General features: G+C 38.0%; 1 protein-coding gene across 1 annotated transcript in view; it reads left to right on the forward strand.

Annotated features, from left to right (window-relative positions):
• LOC136324327 (guanine nucleotide-binding protein G(q) subunit alpha) overlaps window positions 1–19,570 on the forward strand; it is a 314,246-nt gene that overhangs the window by 237,506 nt on the left and 57,170 nt on the right. Inside the window, exons 4-5 of the mRNA XM_066257045.1 lie at window positions 4,415–4,543; window positions 6,625–6,754. Of these exons, the coding sequence (XP_066113142.1) occupies window positions 4,415–4,543; window positions 6,625–6,754 (259 nt within the window). The remainder of the gene's footprint in view (window positions 1–4,414; window positions 4,544–6,624; window positions 6,755–19,570) is intronic.

The raw sequence follows: 19,570 nt of genomic DNA on the forward strand, positions 1-19,570 counted from the left end.
TGAACCTGCTTCACAAATTATTTGCAACGTATCTTCAACCTTGAAGTAGCCTCTGAACTGCCCAGACCTTCCTCTAGGAGAAAGTAGTTTGTATCTTTTGTTTGTAGGGTTTGCTGCTTTGTTTTGTTTTTCTTGCTCTGTTTATGGTGTTTGGGTTTGGTTTGGTTTTGGTTCCAGATATATGTTGCATCTAGCAGGCCCTGTCACAGTTCCTTTCAGTTTCTGTTGTTAAACTAGATAAGTTTTTTTCTCAAAGTAAAGGGAACCTTTCTCGGCACCATCCAACTGAGGGAAAGCAAAAAAGAAAGCCAAGCAAGAACTGCAGTTCGGTTTCAAGTGAATCGGAAATGTATGGGACACCTTTAAATGTTCATTGCTTTGCCATAATCTGTGTTCAATACCTGGGCAAGGAACAGACCAAACAGCGCCTGGCAAGCAGCCAGCACTCAGTAGAATTTCATTGTTGTTGTTGCTCCCTGTGGACAATACTGATATTGAAAAGGAACAAAAGAAAGATGAAGAGGAAAAAATATTCTCCCAAGAGCCAATGATTCAGGCATTCAGCGGATGTCTCAGTGATGCCCGGTTCACAGAGAAACACCGCTGACCAGATTTTTAGGGCAGCCTCTACATCCTTGTAAGTGGTTTTGAAATCACAGGTGTGTGCCCCAATTTTATCTTACTTGAGCATGCTTTTCAGGGAGTTCAGTTCACTCCTCTGAATTGGAAAGAGGCTAGCCAGGTTCCTACTATGCAGAGAGACAGGTATTTTCCCATTGCGTGTGCTGGTTCTTTAAATTCTCCTGTGCAAATACATGTTTAAAAATAGAGTTGCAACAAGTAGGCCCTGGCCAGTTGGCTCAGTGGTAGAGTGTCGGCCTGGCGTGCAGGAGTCCCGGGTTTGATTCCTGGCCAGGGCACACAGGAGAAGCGCCCATCTGCTTCTCCACCCCTCCCCCTCTCCTTCCTCTCTGTCTCTCTCTTCCCCTCCCGCAGCCGAGGCTCCATTGACCCGAGCAAAGTTGACCCGGGCACTGAGGATGGCTCCATGGCCTCTGCCTCAGGCACTAGAATGGCTCTGGTTGCAATAGAGCAACGTCCCAGATGAGCAGAGCATTGCCCCCTGGTGGGCATGCCGGGTGGATCCCGGTCGGGTGCATGCGGGAGTCTGTCTGACTGCCTCCCTGTTTCCAACTTCAGAAAAATTTTAAAAAAATTAAAAAATAGAGTTCCAACAAGTAGTCGGTTTAGTTCATCTTTGAGAACAGAAAGCCATGATTTTTCTTCATCACAGGAACACGACAGCACCTTGTGTACAAGAATTAGCCACCCTCTGTTCTGACCTGCTGAGTATTGGGTTAAGGAAGTAGAAATGGTTTACTGGGCAGCATATTTCTGAGGAAGTTTGCCAGTGTAAATGAGAAGTTCTCTGATTCCTCTGAATTAAATTTGTATACATAGTAGTTAAATAAAAGGTGACCTTGTAGGTTTAAAATTGTATGTTCATTTCAAGTTTTTCAAATCGAGGAGCTGATAAATCAAGAACATCCATCTACATAAAGTAGCCACTTGATTTTTGGCATTGATGGAGTGCTGAGCTGATTTATCTGTAGAATGAGATACATACCAACTCCTAGAACATGGGCTTGTTAATTGCATCAGACAACTCCAAGACTATGACTAAAATTTTGGATCCAATACATAGTTGTATTTCCTTCCTGCCTCTCATGCCAATATATTCTCCCAGCCTCTCTCCCTTCTCTCCTCCAGCCAGTGGTATAATAATTAAAGAGGACAGGCTGGTTCGATCAGTCAGTGGAGAGCTGATTGCCAACTAGGGAATCAGGATGTGTTTGGGATAAGGCCATTGCAATTCTAATTAGTTGCTTTGGTGTAGCAATTTCTAGGCTGATACATTTTTATCTTAAAGGATTGGTGTACCTCTAAAAAGGCAATGGTTTAATTCTTTGTTAAAGTCAGACTTGGTGCTACTCTTTTATGATCCTGTTAATCTTAGAGACTTAATGTAACATTTCTTTTCCACACCCAGTTTCAAATTTAATAATATCATTAATATAAAAACATCACTAGTACTAATGGTATTTAAATAATGCTAAAACTAAATCCCAACATAGGCAACCCATTCATCCAGCCAGCCAACAAATACTAAGTAGCATTTGCCAGGCACTCTTCAGGTACTATGATGGGTGAGACGAAGTCCTTACCTCAGGTCACATCAACTGAGTGTCTGTACTTAATGAGTTGGAACACGCTCTGCCCTGGACATTCCCTGTTACACATCTCAGAACTCACTGTTTCTTACTTGTGGGCATAGTGGTATTGCAGATCTAACCCCTTTCTCTTCTGTTAATGGCTCCATCTTTTCTTCCAATCTTATTCATACATTAATTACATTGTGTCTACACTTTGTAATTCTGTTCTGAAACCATATCTGTGCTCCATTCTCCCCAGGGCCAAGGGGAGCATTTTGACTCTGAAATCATGAAGATGCCACGTTGAACAGTCATTCTCTAGTTTGCAAATAATTTTTTGTGCTTTAAGAGAATGAAAAATGAAGGGAATATAATACTTTTTAAGTGCCAAATTATACTGATGGAGAACATATGAGTTGCCAGTAGTTAGGCACAGGATGGGGAGCACAGGACAATTCCTTTGTGGTAATAGAACAATTTTATACCCTGGACACGGTAATGATTGCAGTGAATCTCTGCATATGATAAAATTTCTTACAGCCATACATCCCCAAAATGTGTGTGTGTGCACGCATGCATGCACGTGTACATAAAAACTGGTAAAACCTAAATAAGGTCTGTAGTTTAGTTAATAATACTAAATCAAGGTCAGTTTCCTAGTTTTGATAATGTACTGTGGTTACATGAGGTATTACCACTTCAGGGAGCTGGGTCAAGATTATAGGGGATTTCTCTATAATATTTTTGCAATGTCTCTGAGTCTAAAATATTTCAAAATTAAGTTTCTTTTTCTCTCCAAAAAAATAGAAAAATATAAGCTAATAAATTTAAAGTTTAGGTGTGGTGACCCTAAACACTGGGAATATCTGACGTTGACATTGTTACCTCAGTAACTAGAAATCCCATAACTGCACCTTAATCATGAATGACTTAGACCAGGGGTCGGGAACCTTTTTGGCTGAGAGAGCCATGAACACCACATATTTTAAAATGTAATTCCATGAGAGCCATACAACGACCCGTGTACGTTAAGCATTATCCAATAAACATTTGGTGTTGTCCCAGAGGACAGCTGTGATTGGCTCCAGCCATCTGCAACCATGAACATGAGCGGTAGGAAATGAATGGATTGTAATACATGAGAATGTTTTATATTTTTAACGTTCTTATTTTTTTTATTAAAGATTTGTCTGCGAGCCAGATGCAGCCACCAAAAGAGCCACATCTGGCTCACGAGCCATAGATTCCCGACCCCTGATTTAGACTTTGGGTGAAATTTAGGATTTGGTATCCTGGTCCTCTCTTAAGAAATTAAGGAGATACATTCCAGGAAGAAGCTCTGATGTTATACAAAAGGGGAAAAAAATGCATTCTGACCTTATATGTGACTCTTATCTGTTTATTTATATAAACATTATTTGTATAAATATTTCAAAAACTATTTGCTTTAAATTCCTGTTTTATCCACTGGACCTACTAAACAAGTGAAGCATAGAAGAACTTATTTGATTTCTTTTCTTCCTCTTTACTCTTGTATGGGTTCTAATTGATTGTAAGAGACGAAATGAGGCCCTGGCTGGTTGGCTCAGTGGTAGAGCGTCAGCCTGGCGTGCAGAAGTCCCGGGTTTGATTCCCGGCCAGGGCACACAGGAGAAGCGCCCATCTGCTTCTCCACCCCTCCCCCTCTCCTTCCTCTCTGTCTCTCTCTCCCCTCCCGCAGCCGAGGCTCCATTGGAGCAAAGATGGCCCGGGCGCTGGGGATGGCTCCTTGGCCTCTGCCTCGGGCGCTAGAGTGGCTCTGGTCGCAACAGAGCGACGCCCTGGAGGGGCAGAGCATCGCCCCCTGGTGGGCAGAGCTTCGCCCCCTGGTGGGCGTGCCGGGTGGATCCCGGATGCATGCGGGAGTCTGTCTGACTGTCTCTCCCCGTTTCCAGCTTCAGAAAAATACAAAAAAAAAAAAAAAAAAAAAAAGAGACGAAATGAGAAATACAGTGAACCAGGTAATCCATGGAGGGGTAACCTTACTCTGTCCAATGGAAGGTGACTTGATCTTTGAGTTCTCAGTCATCTTTGACACTTTCTGATATCATTCTTTTTTTTTTTCCACTTATGCTTATGATTCATTTTTGTCCTTCTCTTTCCATAGGCAGGGGTGATGTGATGATGTCACTGATGTTCTCATTGTGTCTTCTCTCCTCTAGCTATCTTAATGACTTGGACCGTGTCGCCGACCCTGCCTACCTGCCTACGCAACAAGATGTGCTTAGAGTCCGAGTCCCCACCACAGGGATCATCGAATACCCCTTTGACTTACAGAGTGTCATTTTCAGGTAGTTACTCAGTCCATACAACCCACTTCTGAGCTCTGATACCTTGAGTACATTTGATGAACTCTAGAAATAGTGAAATCATGTGTAGGCTTTAAAACAATATCACGTTTATACCGATTATCATCATTAAATACACAGAGGAAATAATATGTCCCTGAAAGAGGAAGCAGAGGAAAGACATATGGGCAGGTTTCTCATTTCAGATCAAATCACCAGGAAATCAGTGAAATCTTAGTTTGCTCATGGTTGAACAAAATCAGTTACTCAAACATTAATCCTGATTTAAAATTTGGAGGAGTCATTTTACCTGTGGAGTTAATAGATATATATTTAGATTTATATAAGACATGAATGATCTTATGACCTGATTAATAATAGAAATTATATGTTGGCCACGTGCCTCTGATGAGCAGGCCTCTGACATCCCCTGCCAAAGCACTGTGTTTTATTCTAATCAGTCTCTGCACCTGTGCTTGCATCTGGCTGCCATATACGACTCTAATAGGCATATCCAAAAGTGGGTGACATTTTGGAAATAATTCTGAGCTTCATACTTTCACCTATATAATGGTTGCATTAGATGATCATCCAGGTTCCTTTATAGCTTCAACATCTGGATTACATAAAGTTTGAGTTCATAGCATTTAAAGATCTTTAATTTGAGACACCCAAATTTCCTTCCTCTTATAAACCATATTACAGAATATTTTCTGAAAATAGCATTTCATGGAGATTTTCATCTCCTTATTGTTTTATTAATAGTGACTTCTGAAACCAAGTTACCATTATATCTTATTTTTTCTACATTGTATGCGCTAGCATTTAAAGGACATTTTTGCCCACTACAATAATAGTAGTTACTTAGAAAGATATTTCCTGCCACCATCAAAAGCATGTTATGGAAATTAGTCTGACAGGATTTAATGGAATGTGGGTTTAATGTAAATGAGAAGCGTGCTATTTACTCAGGATCAGGAAAGAGCTGACATTTCAATTTTTCTAAAAACATAATAATTCTAGTTTTGATGTCCATAGTTCATAAGTCTCCCTGAGTGTACTGTTTTGCCTCTCAGATACCTCTTCCATGCCTTAGAAAACTTTTAGAAAGAACTAGAAGAACTTTGATTTCTTAGTTTAGGTTTAATGCTTAGAGGCAGGAGAACACTTGGAGGCAGGAACAACTGCAGTTTTTAGCAAATGCGTACAGAGCCATAGTTTCAAATTTTTATACCTAAAACTCATTTTATGAAAATATCCTGCAAACATTGTGCACGTTTTTGTTGAAATATGGAACAGCAGTTTGAAGAAATTTGGATTCAGTGCTAAATATTTTTCTCTATATATTATCACTAAAATTAACTGATGTCAATGTTGGTTCCTGAACCAGTAACTCAGCACAGAATTGAAGTGTAAAAACTAAATCCTTGAAATAGTTAAAATGATGGCCTCTTGTAGTTTATATTTATGGCTGGTTAAAGCTGTTTTGTGCATAAGGCTAGTTGCACTATTTTACCCAATATGAGTGGACCTGTCCCAAATTATTGTTAATATTGGAAGGAAAAACCTATCCAAATGCTCCTGCTATATAGTTAGAGGGTCAGGAGAGCTGTGTCTGGATCTAGTGAAGGCGTCACACACACCGCAGTGACATGTACGGCGCCTCCGTCCTCTCAGTGGGTTTGCGGTCAGTTCTTGCATCCTTGAGAAATATTTGAGGATCTTCATCCTCAGTTTACAGGAAAATAAACTGAAGTCGGTATTTGCCATTAGAGCTTAGTACAAATAAAACTCATTTTGTTTCTTACTCTTCAATGTTTGATTAAAAAAACACCCTTTTGCTTGGCTTGGCACAGGATTATATTTTACAAAGTTATAATTTTTGTATACATCTGGTACCTGTCTGATAACCACAATTTTTTTTACCAGAATGCCTTGATGTTGATTGTTCAATAACTGTCTATTGTATTTATTTGGATGTCCATTCTCTTTAGAGTATTTTTCCTAAGTTTGTAAGTAAAGTTATATTTATATTGAATTTTTTTCTTTATATGCTATTAATATAAACATTGTTAACTTTGCAGAATGGTCGATGTAGGGGGCCAAAGGTCAGAGAGAAGAAAATGGATACACTGCTTTGAAAATGTCACCTCTATCATGTTTCTAGTAGCGCTTAGTGAATATGATCAAGTTCTCGTGGAATCAGACAATGAGGTGAGTGCTCGTTGGACAGGTGGTGGGTCATCATCTTATATCTGATGTAAATAAATGATAGGAAGTACGGTGTGGGGTATGGAGTAAACTGACTTTGTCGCTTTCTTGACTTGATTTGGGGATTTTAAAAATAACCAAAAATAACTTTATGGTACCCATGGTACACTCAGTAAAGTAAGCTCTTTTGTCATATGTATGAGCAGGTGTGTTCAGAGCTAATTAGATGCAATTTGATACTTTTATCACTATGCACAGGCTTTGAAAATGAAAATAACACAAATCTTAGGCCAATTATCCGCTCGTTCTATAGCCCTTTTCCTTCAGGCTGGAGTCGGGGGGTGTTGGAATGAGTCAGCCTGTTGTGTTTTCATTTTGTCTAAATCATTGTTTGGGTGGTGGTTTCTGAGTACTAAAAAGTACTCAGATCTTAAAACCTCTCTTGGAAAATGTGAGTGACTTTGCAGCTGACTCTAAACCAATTGTGGCGCTGGGAGGTACCTTGGTGAGGTAGCTGTTCTGCTCTTATAGAACTCTATAGACTGTGGCACAGTTTTGCCTCTGCTAAGCAGTAAGTGAGTGAAAAAGTATCCTGGTGTGCCCATCCAGAGAACTGATTGAGTAATTGAAGTTCCTCCCCATTACATGAAAATGTAACAGGTATAAATACGTATTTTGAGGATAATAAAGGTTTGATGATGTGTCAGAGTTGGTTATAGAGTATAATTAAAGGGCATAAAAAACTGAATTTGAGCTGGAATTCAGTGTGTGTGCTGGAAGAATGGAGAAGATGCAGTTGATATCTTGATAGGGGCAAAGATTGCGATTGACACGCCAATAGTAAGTATGAAATATCCTCCTAATAGGGTAGAAAATATCCTCCTAATAGGGTAGAAAATAAAGAAAACGAAGTGAGATATCTCCAATAGCTGATTAAAATAAGCTCTGGCACATTAAAATACACTTTTAATGCTGTACATCTGTTAAGTGTACAAGCATTCTGGATTCTTGGTCCTTTTTAGTTTTTTATTTTTCTGTAAGTATTGATATCTTCATTAACATACTCATCCATAGCATTTCTTTTGTATGTAGGATTAATAAAGAGTTCATGAACCATTTTTTTTTATAGAACTGAGAATTATCTATTCATGTATTTTAGAATCTTTCTTGGGTGCAAGTGTGTGGGCCTTTCAATCAGTCAAAGCCCTTCTTTTTAAGAATAGGGTTTGTCAGCCATTTGCCCTCGGTAGCTATAATGCAAATATCAGTTATCAGAATTTAAGTCAATTGCCATCAGAATCTTAGCTATGACATCTCTCTGCAATAGTCTCCCCTTATTCATGGTTTCACTTTCTGTGGTTGCAGTTACCTGCATTTAACTGAGATCCAGAGATAGTAATTGGAAAATTCCAGAAATAGACAATTTAGTAAACAGTTCATAAATCATTACTTGTGTACCATCGTGAGTGGCTTGGTGAAATCTTGCACTGTCCCATCCGGGCCATGGCTCATCCCTTCGTCCAGCCTGTTCACACTGTAAACGTTCTCCACGCCCTCGTCACTTAGTAGCCAGCTACCCTGGTTATCAGATCAGCTCCTGCAATATCACAGTGTTTGTGTTAAGGTCACTCTTTTTTACTTAATAATGACCCCAAAGCACCAGAGTAGTGATGCTGGCATTCAGACATGCCAAAGAGAAGCCATCAAGTGCTTCTTAAAGGAAAAGGTGAAAGTTCTCGACTTAATATGGGAGTCCACAATCATATGGCTTTTATTGCATTATTATTATAATTCTTTTATTTTTAGTTATTGCTAATCTATTACTGTGCCTAATTTATAAACTAAACTTTATCATAGGTATGTATGTATAGAAGAAAACATGGTCTGGTCCGGGGTTGGTCCTGTCGTAGTCTCAGGCATCCACCTGGAACGGGTTCCCTGCAGGTGTGGGCGGGGGACTACTCTCTGCATTTCTATCTTTATCTCTATCTGTTTTGGGTTTTGGTTCCATCATCCTTGGTTGTCATATTTTGAACATACTGCATATTTCAGAAGCAAACATTGATAAGATTTCTGATGTCTTTAAATGTTGAATCAAGACAAAAAGTATTTGGATATGCCTGTTCAAAACTTGCTAGGGATCAAGGAATCTAGATATACAAAAATAAAAAAATAATAAAAAAATCAACTTTGCCCTGAAAGGCTTCATAAAAGAGAGATGGTTTTGTAAGATTTAAGAAACACACATAATTTTAATTCTTATATTTCTGTTTACATTATAGCCTAACGTAAAATAGTTTACATTAAAGGGAAAAATGTATTTAGCAATATACATTGTATATTAAGGTAATGCATTGTATCTATAAAGAAACACGTTGCCTGACCAGGCGGTGGCGCAGTGGATAGAGCGTCGGACTGGGATGCAGAGGACCCAGGTTCGAGACTCCGAGGTCGCCAGCTTGAGCGCAGGCTCATCTGGTGTGAGCAAAAGCTCACCACTTGGACCCAAGGTCGCTGGCTCCAGCAAGGGGTTACTCGGTCTGCTGAAGGCCCGCAGTCAGGGCACATATGAGAAAGCAATCAATGAACAACTAAGGTGTTGCAACGAAAAACTGATGATTGATGCTTCTCATCTCTCCATTCCTGTCTGTTTGTCCCTGTCTATCCATCTCTGACTCTCTCTCTGTCTCTGTTAAAAAAAAAATTATAAAGAAACATGTTGTGATTTAATGCTAGCAATTTACTACTTTAAAATTTTCAAAATAGCATAATACAATTATAATAATCTATTATTTTTCCATTAGGACTCCCTAATCTCTTGCGAATAATTTTAATGCCTGACCTGTAATTCTGTCAGCTAAGAGTCATTTTTGTGTTGTTCGTTGTTCAGACCTCAGGTCACTCCTGATAGCAGATTGCAGATAATCTTAAGCATACAAGAAAAATACTGCTTCTTAATTACTTCATCCATGTTAGCAATAGCCATCACTGTTGGCACTGTTGGTAATTAGGAAACACTGTCTAAGTTATTTTAATGTTGGGATGTGGTCACATTACATTTTTTCCAGTTGTACTAATATATGAAACCATCATTGCCTCTCTATTTTCTTAAATCATTAAGGATATTTGGAACTATGGCATTCTGCTTTCCTTAAATTTTATGTTTTTGGTGAGACAAAACTGAAATAAGTCCCCTGAAAAAAAAAATTGTTCTTGTTTTGAAATCTGAAGTTATAACTTTAATTCAAAGCAGACTTTGTTTTGTCTCCCTTGGTATATTTGTGAGAAAAATCTAGGAATGGGTACTGAGAGCCTTCCTTTCTGTCCTGGGAAATTGTGGAAAATGCATTGCAGAGCATTAGCCAAAGCTACTATGGGAAGTATTGTAGATTATTGCTTTTACTTTTAATATTCCTAAAACTATGTATTAATCTTTAAAATTGATGTCGATCTGCTTTGTCTGTCTAAATTCTCAGCCTTGCTTGAGTTTAGGGAATACATTTCTTTTGTTTTTTTTCTTCAAAGAAAGACGTACATTATCAAATAGTGGGCAGAATAGGCAGGGTTTCAGAGCTGTGTTGATTCGCATACCCCCTTTGTTGTCTGATTTTCTCGGTGGTAACACAGTAGCATGGAGCCAACTATCATATTTTGCTGTAATCTTTTCATGCATATATTACTTCACTGCCTCCAAAAAGCCCAGAGCACGCACTAAAGCATTTACATGACATATTTCAGTTTATCAATGTGCATCTAAACTCTGTCTTTTTATTTTTCTGGTTTTCTGTTACATGAATATCTGAGCACTAATGTAAAGATGCTTTCTTGAACTCGGGTCTATCTTACAAACCAGTTGCTTTACATAATCTTAAAGACTTAGACGTTATTTTTGAATGTGTCCTTCTAACTTTACTTAATCCTTTTGAAATGGTCATAACCAGCTGTGTTTTAGTTTTGTCAAAATATCAAAAAAAATTCTCAGACCCCAAGTGCCCCATTGAACCAAGATAGAATCTCCAACATTGGTTCTCATAACCATTTATCCTTCAAACTTGATTCTTGAACATGCTTACTATATTATATATAGTAAAAGAAAAGTAGACATTTATAATACCTCAAGCACTTTGTGCCTGTTCAAAACTTGCTTAAACCATTATTCATCTGAATCTCACCAGCTGACCTCCCTGTGAAGTTAGACCCAGGTTCACTGGTATGCATTAGAACAGTGAGGATACAGAATGGAGAGATCAAGACTCATAGTCCAGGTCTCCCAGGCCTCTGTCCCCTGCCATTCTAGACCAGCTTTCTTTCCCCTGCTTCACAGTGTCTTCCAGAAATTAGAGACAAACTCAGAGGAAAAGCATGAGGAGCTATTAAATGTGACCAAGAGCATGGACGTAGAATGAAAATTCTGCCCTTTAAGAAGGAATTGAGTTACCTCTCCTCTACCCCTGAGTTCTTATTATGCTCATTGGTAACAGCAGACTTTGCCGATAATTCAGAGTTCCTGTATTGTTTGTTTCATTTCAAACTATCCTAAAACAAATAGTCTAAAGTATGCATTCTTTTCAGAAATTTTCCTCGACTTGGTTTTTAAATGAAGCCATTTTGAAGTAATTCAACTACAACCAAAGTTTGAACATTTTCTTTAAAAGTGTGAAACGTACTTTATTCTGCTCTAAAAACTTCCAAGTGAGCTTTGGAAAATTTTTCAGATAAAATTCAGCTTTGAGGGAAGAACTGACTAAAAATTGAGGAGGAAAAAAATGTTGAATTCCAAAGGAAATGGCTGAAGGAAACTTTTAAGTAGTAATTAAAAGTAAGAGCTTAGGTTAAGATATCTGATTAGACTAATTAGACTGACTCTAACCCTCTTTTATTGACTCTTAATCAGATTATGAAATCAGAAACCCCATCTTGTTTCTCAGCGTTTGGTATACTTGTCTTGGCTTCATGGCCTGATTAGCAAGAATATTCCTGAAAGATGCCCTACTTTTTATTTTAACCCCTTTCCCATTTTCTCATTCCTTTGTTCATTCAGGTCTTGTCCTTATTGAAAAGTCCTTTCCTCCATTATTTTTGCTCCTTCTCAATTTCTTTGTTGGTCTTGCTCAAAGGAAGCTAGAAGGAAGTTTTCTGATAACCATTTGTGAGTTTGAACCAGAGACCTTAGTGCTGGCAAAGCAGGCACACATGGACACTTTTTGTGTGAATGTGTAGTAGAAATCTTTTAAAGGCTTTACATTGGACCCATATGGTATAGTATGTGCAATAGTTCTTTTTAAAAAGATGAATTATGTTACATGAAAAATACAGATTATAAAATTTAACTTAATATAATCTTATTTCTGTAATCACAACTAATTACCTATAATAGAATTATTATAGGGAAGGTTATTAGCCCCCAAAAGAAAAGAATTTAGAAGATTTTATATCAAGACAAAAGTATAAATGGTGATTGTCATTATTGCTAAGTCATAGCATTACAAATAACTGAAATTATAATTATATTTTTAAGTAAACAAAGGAAGACGACATTGGAATTGTAGCTTTGCTCTTTACCAACAACTTTGTCCATTTTTCTTCTGATTTCTCTTTTTTGTGTGTGTATTTTTCCGAAGCTGGAAACGGGGAGGCAGTCAGACAGACTCCCGCATGCACCTGACCAGGATCCACCCGGCATGCCCACCAGGGGGCAATGCTCTGCCCATCTTGAGGCGTCGCTCTGCCGCAATCAGAGCCATTCTAGCGCCTGAGGCAGAGGCCACAGAGCCATCCTCAGCACCCGGGCCAACTCTGCTCCAGTGGAGCCTTGGCTGCGGGAGGGGAAGAGAGAGAGAGGAAGGAGAGGGGGAGGGGTGGAGAAGCAGATGGGCGTTTCTCCTGTGTGCCCTGGCCGGGAATCGAACCCGGGACTCCTGCACGCCAGGCCGATGCTCTACCACTAAGCCAACCTGCCAGGGCTGATTTCTCTTTTTTGTACTGATTTGTAGGAGTTTCTTATATTCTTGAATGTGAGCCTTGTATCATATGTATTGCAAACATTTTCCACTTTGTAGCTTGGCATTTATTCTCTTTATATTGTCTTTTGATCAACAGAAGTAGTAAGTTTATATAATATAAAATCTATCAAAATTTTCTTTTATGGTTGTATGTTAGTATATAGTTTATATAACTACACACACACTGAAAAATCTGGATGAAAGGGTATTAAGGATGGGAGGGTAAAAGGTAAGATTTACAAGTGCAAATACAAATCACACAGCCAGGTACCTTTTCTAGCAATAGTCCCAAATTTAGTCAAGCCTCTCTTAGCAACCAATAAAAGGAGGTAATAATCATGGTCAGTTAGAAGATTCACTGTGTTTCATAAAAAGGTCAACGTCTCCTGGTACTGAGCCTGAGTGACTCCTGCAACTTTATAAAGAGATGCTGTGGGAGGTAGTAAATTATATTCACAGTAATATCCCTCCAGGACACCAAATATTAGAATTCATACGGGCTGTTGTTTAAGCTTCCCGCAGTATAAATTGGTGCATAATATCAGTTTGTGATGGGCCAGTACCACATGGTCTAAACACGCAGCTTGATGTCAGAATAAAACAGACTAGCTAAGAAGGTGGATGTTGTTTACTTCTGCCTTTATAAACTGTCTCAGTGCCTGTTCTCCCGCTTACACTAACTCCCAACCAAGTTGTGTTGTTGTTTTTTTTAATTAATATAGATACAACTTTAAAATTCTGGTTATTATTACTTTCTGGTTATACATATATAAATTAGCTTTCAGTGGGTGGCTTATCTTTTCACTTAATATTACAAAACAGTTTTAATCTTAGTGTAGTCAACTCACTCATTTCCTCTTTTAGTTTATTATTGTATTTTCTTCGAGAACATTTTTATTTTCACCAAGAATATGAAGCTAGATCCTTTCCTTCCTTCCTCCCTCCCTCCCTCCCTCCCTCCCTCCCTCCCTCCCTTTCTTTTAAATGAGAGACAGACAGACAAACAGATAAGACAGACAGAAAGGGAGAGGAGAAGCATCAGTTTGTAGTTGCATCACTTTAGCTATTCATTGGTTGCTTCTAATTTGTGCCTTGACCAGTGGGCTCCAATCAAACCAGTGACCCCTGGGCTTCAATCCAGTGCCTTTTGGGCTCAAGCCAGTGACCATGGGATCATGTCTATGATCCTACACTCAAGCCGGCAACCCCATACTCAAGGTGTTGAGTCTGTATTCGAGGCACATGAGCCCGTACTCAAGCCAGCGACCTAGGGTTTCAAACCTGGGACCTCAGTGTACCAGGTTGAGATTCTATGCACTATGCCATCACTAGTCAGGCTAGATCCTTTATTTTCTATTAATAGTTACAAGGTTTTGCTTTTCATAGGCTTTCTATATACCTATACTTGATTTTTATATGTGATAGGAGGTAAGGATTTATATTTTTTGCCATATTTCTGTTCATTTGTCCCAGTACTGTCTATTAAATCTATCATTCATCTCCACTGATAGTTTTGCAGCTTTTTAAATTATGAAGTATATACTAACACCTAAGGAAAAGTACACAAATAAGAAATGTACAGCACACTGACATCCCAGAGTATGTGTGTCCAACACCCTTGTCAAGAAACAGGACATTGCCAAGACCACTGGGGCCCTGCTCGTGGCCCTCCAGCAGGTAGCTGTAATCACTTCTTTGCTATTCTTTTTAATTTTAATACTTAAATATGCATCCCTGCACACTATAATTTAGTTTTTACTTGTTGTGTTTAACTATTATACAAAGGGATTCAAATAGTGTGTTTTTTAAAATTTTGTCTAATCAGTATACTACTTTGAACTTACATAAACTTTTGTATCTGTCTTCTTTTACTCAACATTATCTTTGTAAGGTAGATATAGTCTATATTCTATATAATTCACTTATTTACATTGCCATCTAGTATTCAACTACATAAAAATATCACAATGTGTTTATCCATTCTACTATATATGGACTCTAGGTATGTTTCTACTATGGGGATATCACAGATAATGCTACTGTGAATAATCAAGGAAATGTCCCTTAGTACACATGGGTAATCTTTCCTGTGGGATATATATCTAGCAGTAGAATCATGGGCACATAGGGAATATATATGTTTACCTTCATTAGATAGGGCAAAAGTATTTTCCAAAGTGCAAGTACCAATTTATACTCCCACCAGCAATGTCTGAAAGTTTCTTTCATTTCCCATCTTTGCCAACCCATGGTATTGTCAGTGTTTTTTATTTTTTTCCTGTTTGGTGGCTGAGAACTGAGCTGTAGTCCCTGACTGTGCCTGTTTGCTTGAGATGACGCTCACTCCCAGGGCATATAGCCCTGGTGCAAAGCAGTGATGGTTCACTAGGGTCCCATCCCCTCAGCCTCTCAGCTGCTACCTCCAGAATCAGCAGATGCCTCCTTGGGAAAAAGTGGCCCAAATATAGGCTCACTTTCTAGCTGTGTCCTTTCTCAGATTCTGGCCTGGTAACTCTTTATTACTCTTTAGCTCTTTGAGGCCTTTAAGGAACTCTATTTTTTATTTGTTCTTCTGAATGTCCTCCTTCCCACTGATGAAAATGACACGTGATTGTGTCAGGTTTTATTACATATGGTGGGTCTTTCTCTGGGCTCTTTGTTTGACTGATTTGCTACTCTTGTACCAATATAAAAGTTATCAAATCACTAGTTTTATAGTCATATTGACATCTAGTACATCAAATGTATCTGCCTTGTTGTTTTTCAGAATATTCTTGGCTACTCTTTGTCCTTTACCTTCTTTCTATTTGAATTTTCAGCTTAAGCTTATCACATTCCAAAACACAAATTTGACTGTGTAGCAGTATTGCAGATAATCTTAAGTATAACAAGAAAAATACTGCTGCTTAATTCCTTCATCCATGTTAGCAATAGCCATCAGTGTTGGCACTGTTGGTATATACGTAGATAAATTTAAGGTTCTTTTTTCAGCTGCACAGTATTGAGTTTTACCATCCATAAATATAACATGGTATAGCTCACCATTTATCATTTAGAACATATGTAGTTAGTTTTATAAATGTGCCATGGGTGCTTGAAATCGTGATTTTATATTTTTGGGTGGGTGCAAGGTTCTACGATATGTCTATTAGAACAAACTTGTTAATTGAAATATTCAAATATTTTGTAGCCTTACTAATTTCTTGTCTGCTTGATCAGTTAGTTTTTAAAAATATTTTTATTGATATATATACATATAGGAAAGTATATAAATTGTAAGTGTTCAGTTTAATGAATTATCACAAAGGAAAAAATGTCCTTTTACTTATGGGGGGAAAATAATACAGCCATCTGAAAAATAATATGTGGCTGTTTTTGTTCCTCCTCACTGACTGTTTTTTTTTTTTTTTTAAATCTCTCATTTTGGTTGTAAACTTGTCTTTTTTTTTTTTAATTACATACGTCTGATTTTTATATTTGAGACTTTATTATTATATACTACATTATAAGTTCAAAATTTGTATATGTTTCTGATGAATTGTTCTCTTTGCTGTCAAGAAGATTTCTTGTTTTTTGTTTTAAGTCAGAAGTGCTAAAATAAAACAATTATGTAAGAAGCAAACCAGAAGTAATAGTGTCCTACCTTTTGGTCTGGGGGAGGCCACAGAAAAGGCAGAAAAAGCAGGAGGAAGGCAGTTGGTGGCAGCAGCAGGGCGAGGGTGGAGTGGGCAGATCACGTGTGCAGGAGGTAAGTTGACTAGGTCACAACTACTTGGGAAGGAACGAGTATTTCAGAAGCATAGTGACAAAGTCTAACCATATAGGAAGTAGCAAAGAGTAAGATGAGCTTTTTTTATTTTTTTTTATTTTTTTTATTTTTCTGGAATGAGAAGCAGGGAGGCAGAGAGACAGACTCCTGCATGCACCCGACTGGGATCCATCCAGCAAGCCCACTAGGGAGTGATGCTCTGCCCATCTGGGGCATTGTTCTGTTGCAACCGGAGCCATTCTAGCACCTGAAGCAGAGTCCATGGAGCCATCCACAGCACCCGGGCCACCTTTGCTCCATTGGAGCTTTGGCTGCAGGAGGAGAAGAGAGAGACAGAGAGAAAGGAGAGGGGGAGGGGTGAAGAAGCAGATGGGCGCTTCTCCTGTGTGCCCTGGCCAGGAACCGAACCCGGGACTTCCACATGCTGGGCCGACACTCTACCACAGAGCCAACTGGCCAGGGCCTGAGCTTTTTAATTAACAGTTTATTGAGATATAACTCATATGCCATCAGATTTACCCTTTTAAAGTATCCACTTCAATGGATTTTATTATGTTCACAGAATTATACAAACAGCACCACTGATTTTATACACACACGCATACACACACACACACACACACACACACACACTTGACCCTTGAATAATGCAGGGGTTAGGCGTGTTGACCCCTGTGCAGTTGTAAATTTGTGTATAACTTTTGAATCCGCCAAACTTAATTACTGGTAACCAGAGGAAGCCGTGACCCATAACATAAGCAGTCGATTAACACATTTTTTATGTTATATGTGTTATATGCTATATTCTTCCAATAAAATAAGCTAGAGAAAAGGGAATGTTATTATGAAAGTCATAAGGAAAATACATTAACAGTACTGTACATATTTATTGAAGAAAATCCATGTATTAAGTGGAACCATTCAGTTCTAAGAAGAGTTGTTGATTTTTCATTTAGTTCACCTTTTTGCTTGTTGATAGGGTGAAGTGACAACTTCAGGCTCCCTACATGCTACATAGGAAACAGGAACTCACTACTCTTTAATTTGAGGACATTTTTTTACCTCAAAATGGTAACCTGTCCTTGTTATCAGTCACTCTCCTTCTACCCCCTGCCTTAGGCAACCTTCGATTTACTTTTTCTCCATGGATCTGCCTATTCTGAACAATTTATACAAATCAAATCATGTAAAATGTAGCCTTTTGTTCTCATCTGTGTGGTAACATGTCTCAGTACTTCCTTTTTATTGCAAAATAATATCCCTTTTTATGGATGTGCCATATTTTATCTATCCATTCATCAGTTGATGGCTTCTTGGATTGATCACACTGTTTGGCTCTTACAAATACTGCTGCCATGAACATTCATGAATGGTTTTTCTGTGAACATATATTTTCTCTTCTCTTGGATATTTCCAGGAGTATAATTTCTCAGTCATTTGGTAATTTATGTTTACCTTTTGAAGAACTGCCAAACTGTTTTCAGTGTGGCTGCACCATTTTGCATTCCCTCCAGTAATACATTAGGATTTTAATTTCTCTGTATCCTAGCCAACACTTTCTATTGTCTGCCTTTTTTTTCTAGCCGTCCTAGTAGTTATAAAATGGTATCATATTGTGGTTTTTATTTCCCCAATGATGATGATGTTTGCATTTGCTTATTAGACTTTTGTATAAAATCTTTTGAGAAATAACTATTCAGATCATTCCCCTGTTTTTAAATAGGCTTATTTGTCTTTTTATTGTTGAGTTATAGGAACTTTTTATGTATAATGGATACTAGAAATATGATTTACAAGTATATTCTCTTATATTGTGGTTTCTTTTCACTTTCTTGAAAGTACCTTGTGATACACAAAAATTTTTAATTTTAATAAAGTTTAATTTATCTACTTTTTTTTTTTGGTTGCTTATTGTATAGGTATTGTAACTAAGAAACTTGCCTAATTTAAGGTTACAAAGATTTACGTCTATGTTTTATTCTAAGAGTTTTGTGGGTTTTGTGCTCACATTTTATTTTATTTTATGATCTATTTTAGGTAGAGGGCCAACTTTATTTGTTTTCTATGTGTATATTCAGTTGTCCCCACACCATTTGTTGGAAGACTGTTCTTTCCCTTGAATTGTCTTGGCATTCTTGTCAAAAATCAGTTGACTGAAACATAAGGATTTATTTCTGGATTATATCCATTCCATTGGTAGACATGTCTGTCTTTCAGCTTGTACCATGCTATCTTGATTATTGTAGCTTTGTTGTAAGCTTTGAAATTGGAAAGTACAATTCTTTTGTTCTTTTTCAAGATTGCTTTGGCTATTTTGGGTCCCTTGCATTTCCATATAAACTGTAGGATCAGCTTGCTAGGTTCAGTTGGAATTTTATAGGGGTGATGTTTAATATGTATATCAATTTGGGGACTGAACACTTGAGAAGAATGTGAATTCTGCTGCTGCCGGGTCAAGTGTCTGTTGATATGTGTTAGGTCTAGCTGGTTTGTAGCATTGTTCAGATCTTTTTATTTGTGGATCTTCTGCCTCATTGTTCCATCCATTATGAAAAGTAAGGTATTGATGTCTCAGACTGTTGTTTCCTTGTTTACTTCTTCCTTTAATTTTGTCCATTTCTGTTTCATGTGTTTGTGGGCTCTATTTTTCAGTGCATATATTTATAATTATTTGGTTATCTCAATGGACGTAACCTTTATCATTATAAAGTAGCCTTCTTTGGCCCTGGCTGGGTTGCTCTGTTGGTTAGGGCGTCATCCCAACATGCCTAGGTGTGGTGGCTTTAATCCCAGTTAGGGCACCAGTGATGGTTTGAATAAGCAGAACAACAAGTCACTGTTTCTCTCTCCCTCTATCTCCCTTCCTCTCTCTTTAAAAATCAATAAATAAAAATAAAATAAAATAAAATGTCCTTCTTTGTTTCTAGTAACAATTTTTGTCCTAAAGTCTGTTTTGTCTGATATTAGTGTGGTCATGCCAGTTTTCTTTTGGCTACTTTTGCATGGTGCGTCTTTTTCTATCCTTTGACTTTCAATCTGTTTGTGTTT

The sequence above is a fragment of the Saccopteryx bilineata genome, chromosome 2 (assembly GCF_036850765.1).
Source record: "Saccopteryx bilineata isolate mSacBil1 chromosome 2, mSacBil1_pri_phased_curated, whole genome shotgun sequence".
In the NCBI taxonomy this organism is placed as follows: Eukaryota; Metazoa; Chordata; class Mammalia; order Chiroptera; family Emballonuridae; genus Saccopteryx; species Saccopteryx bilineata.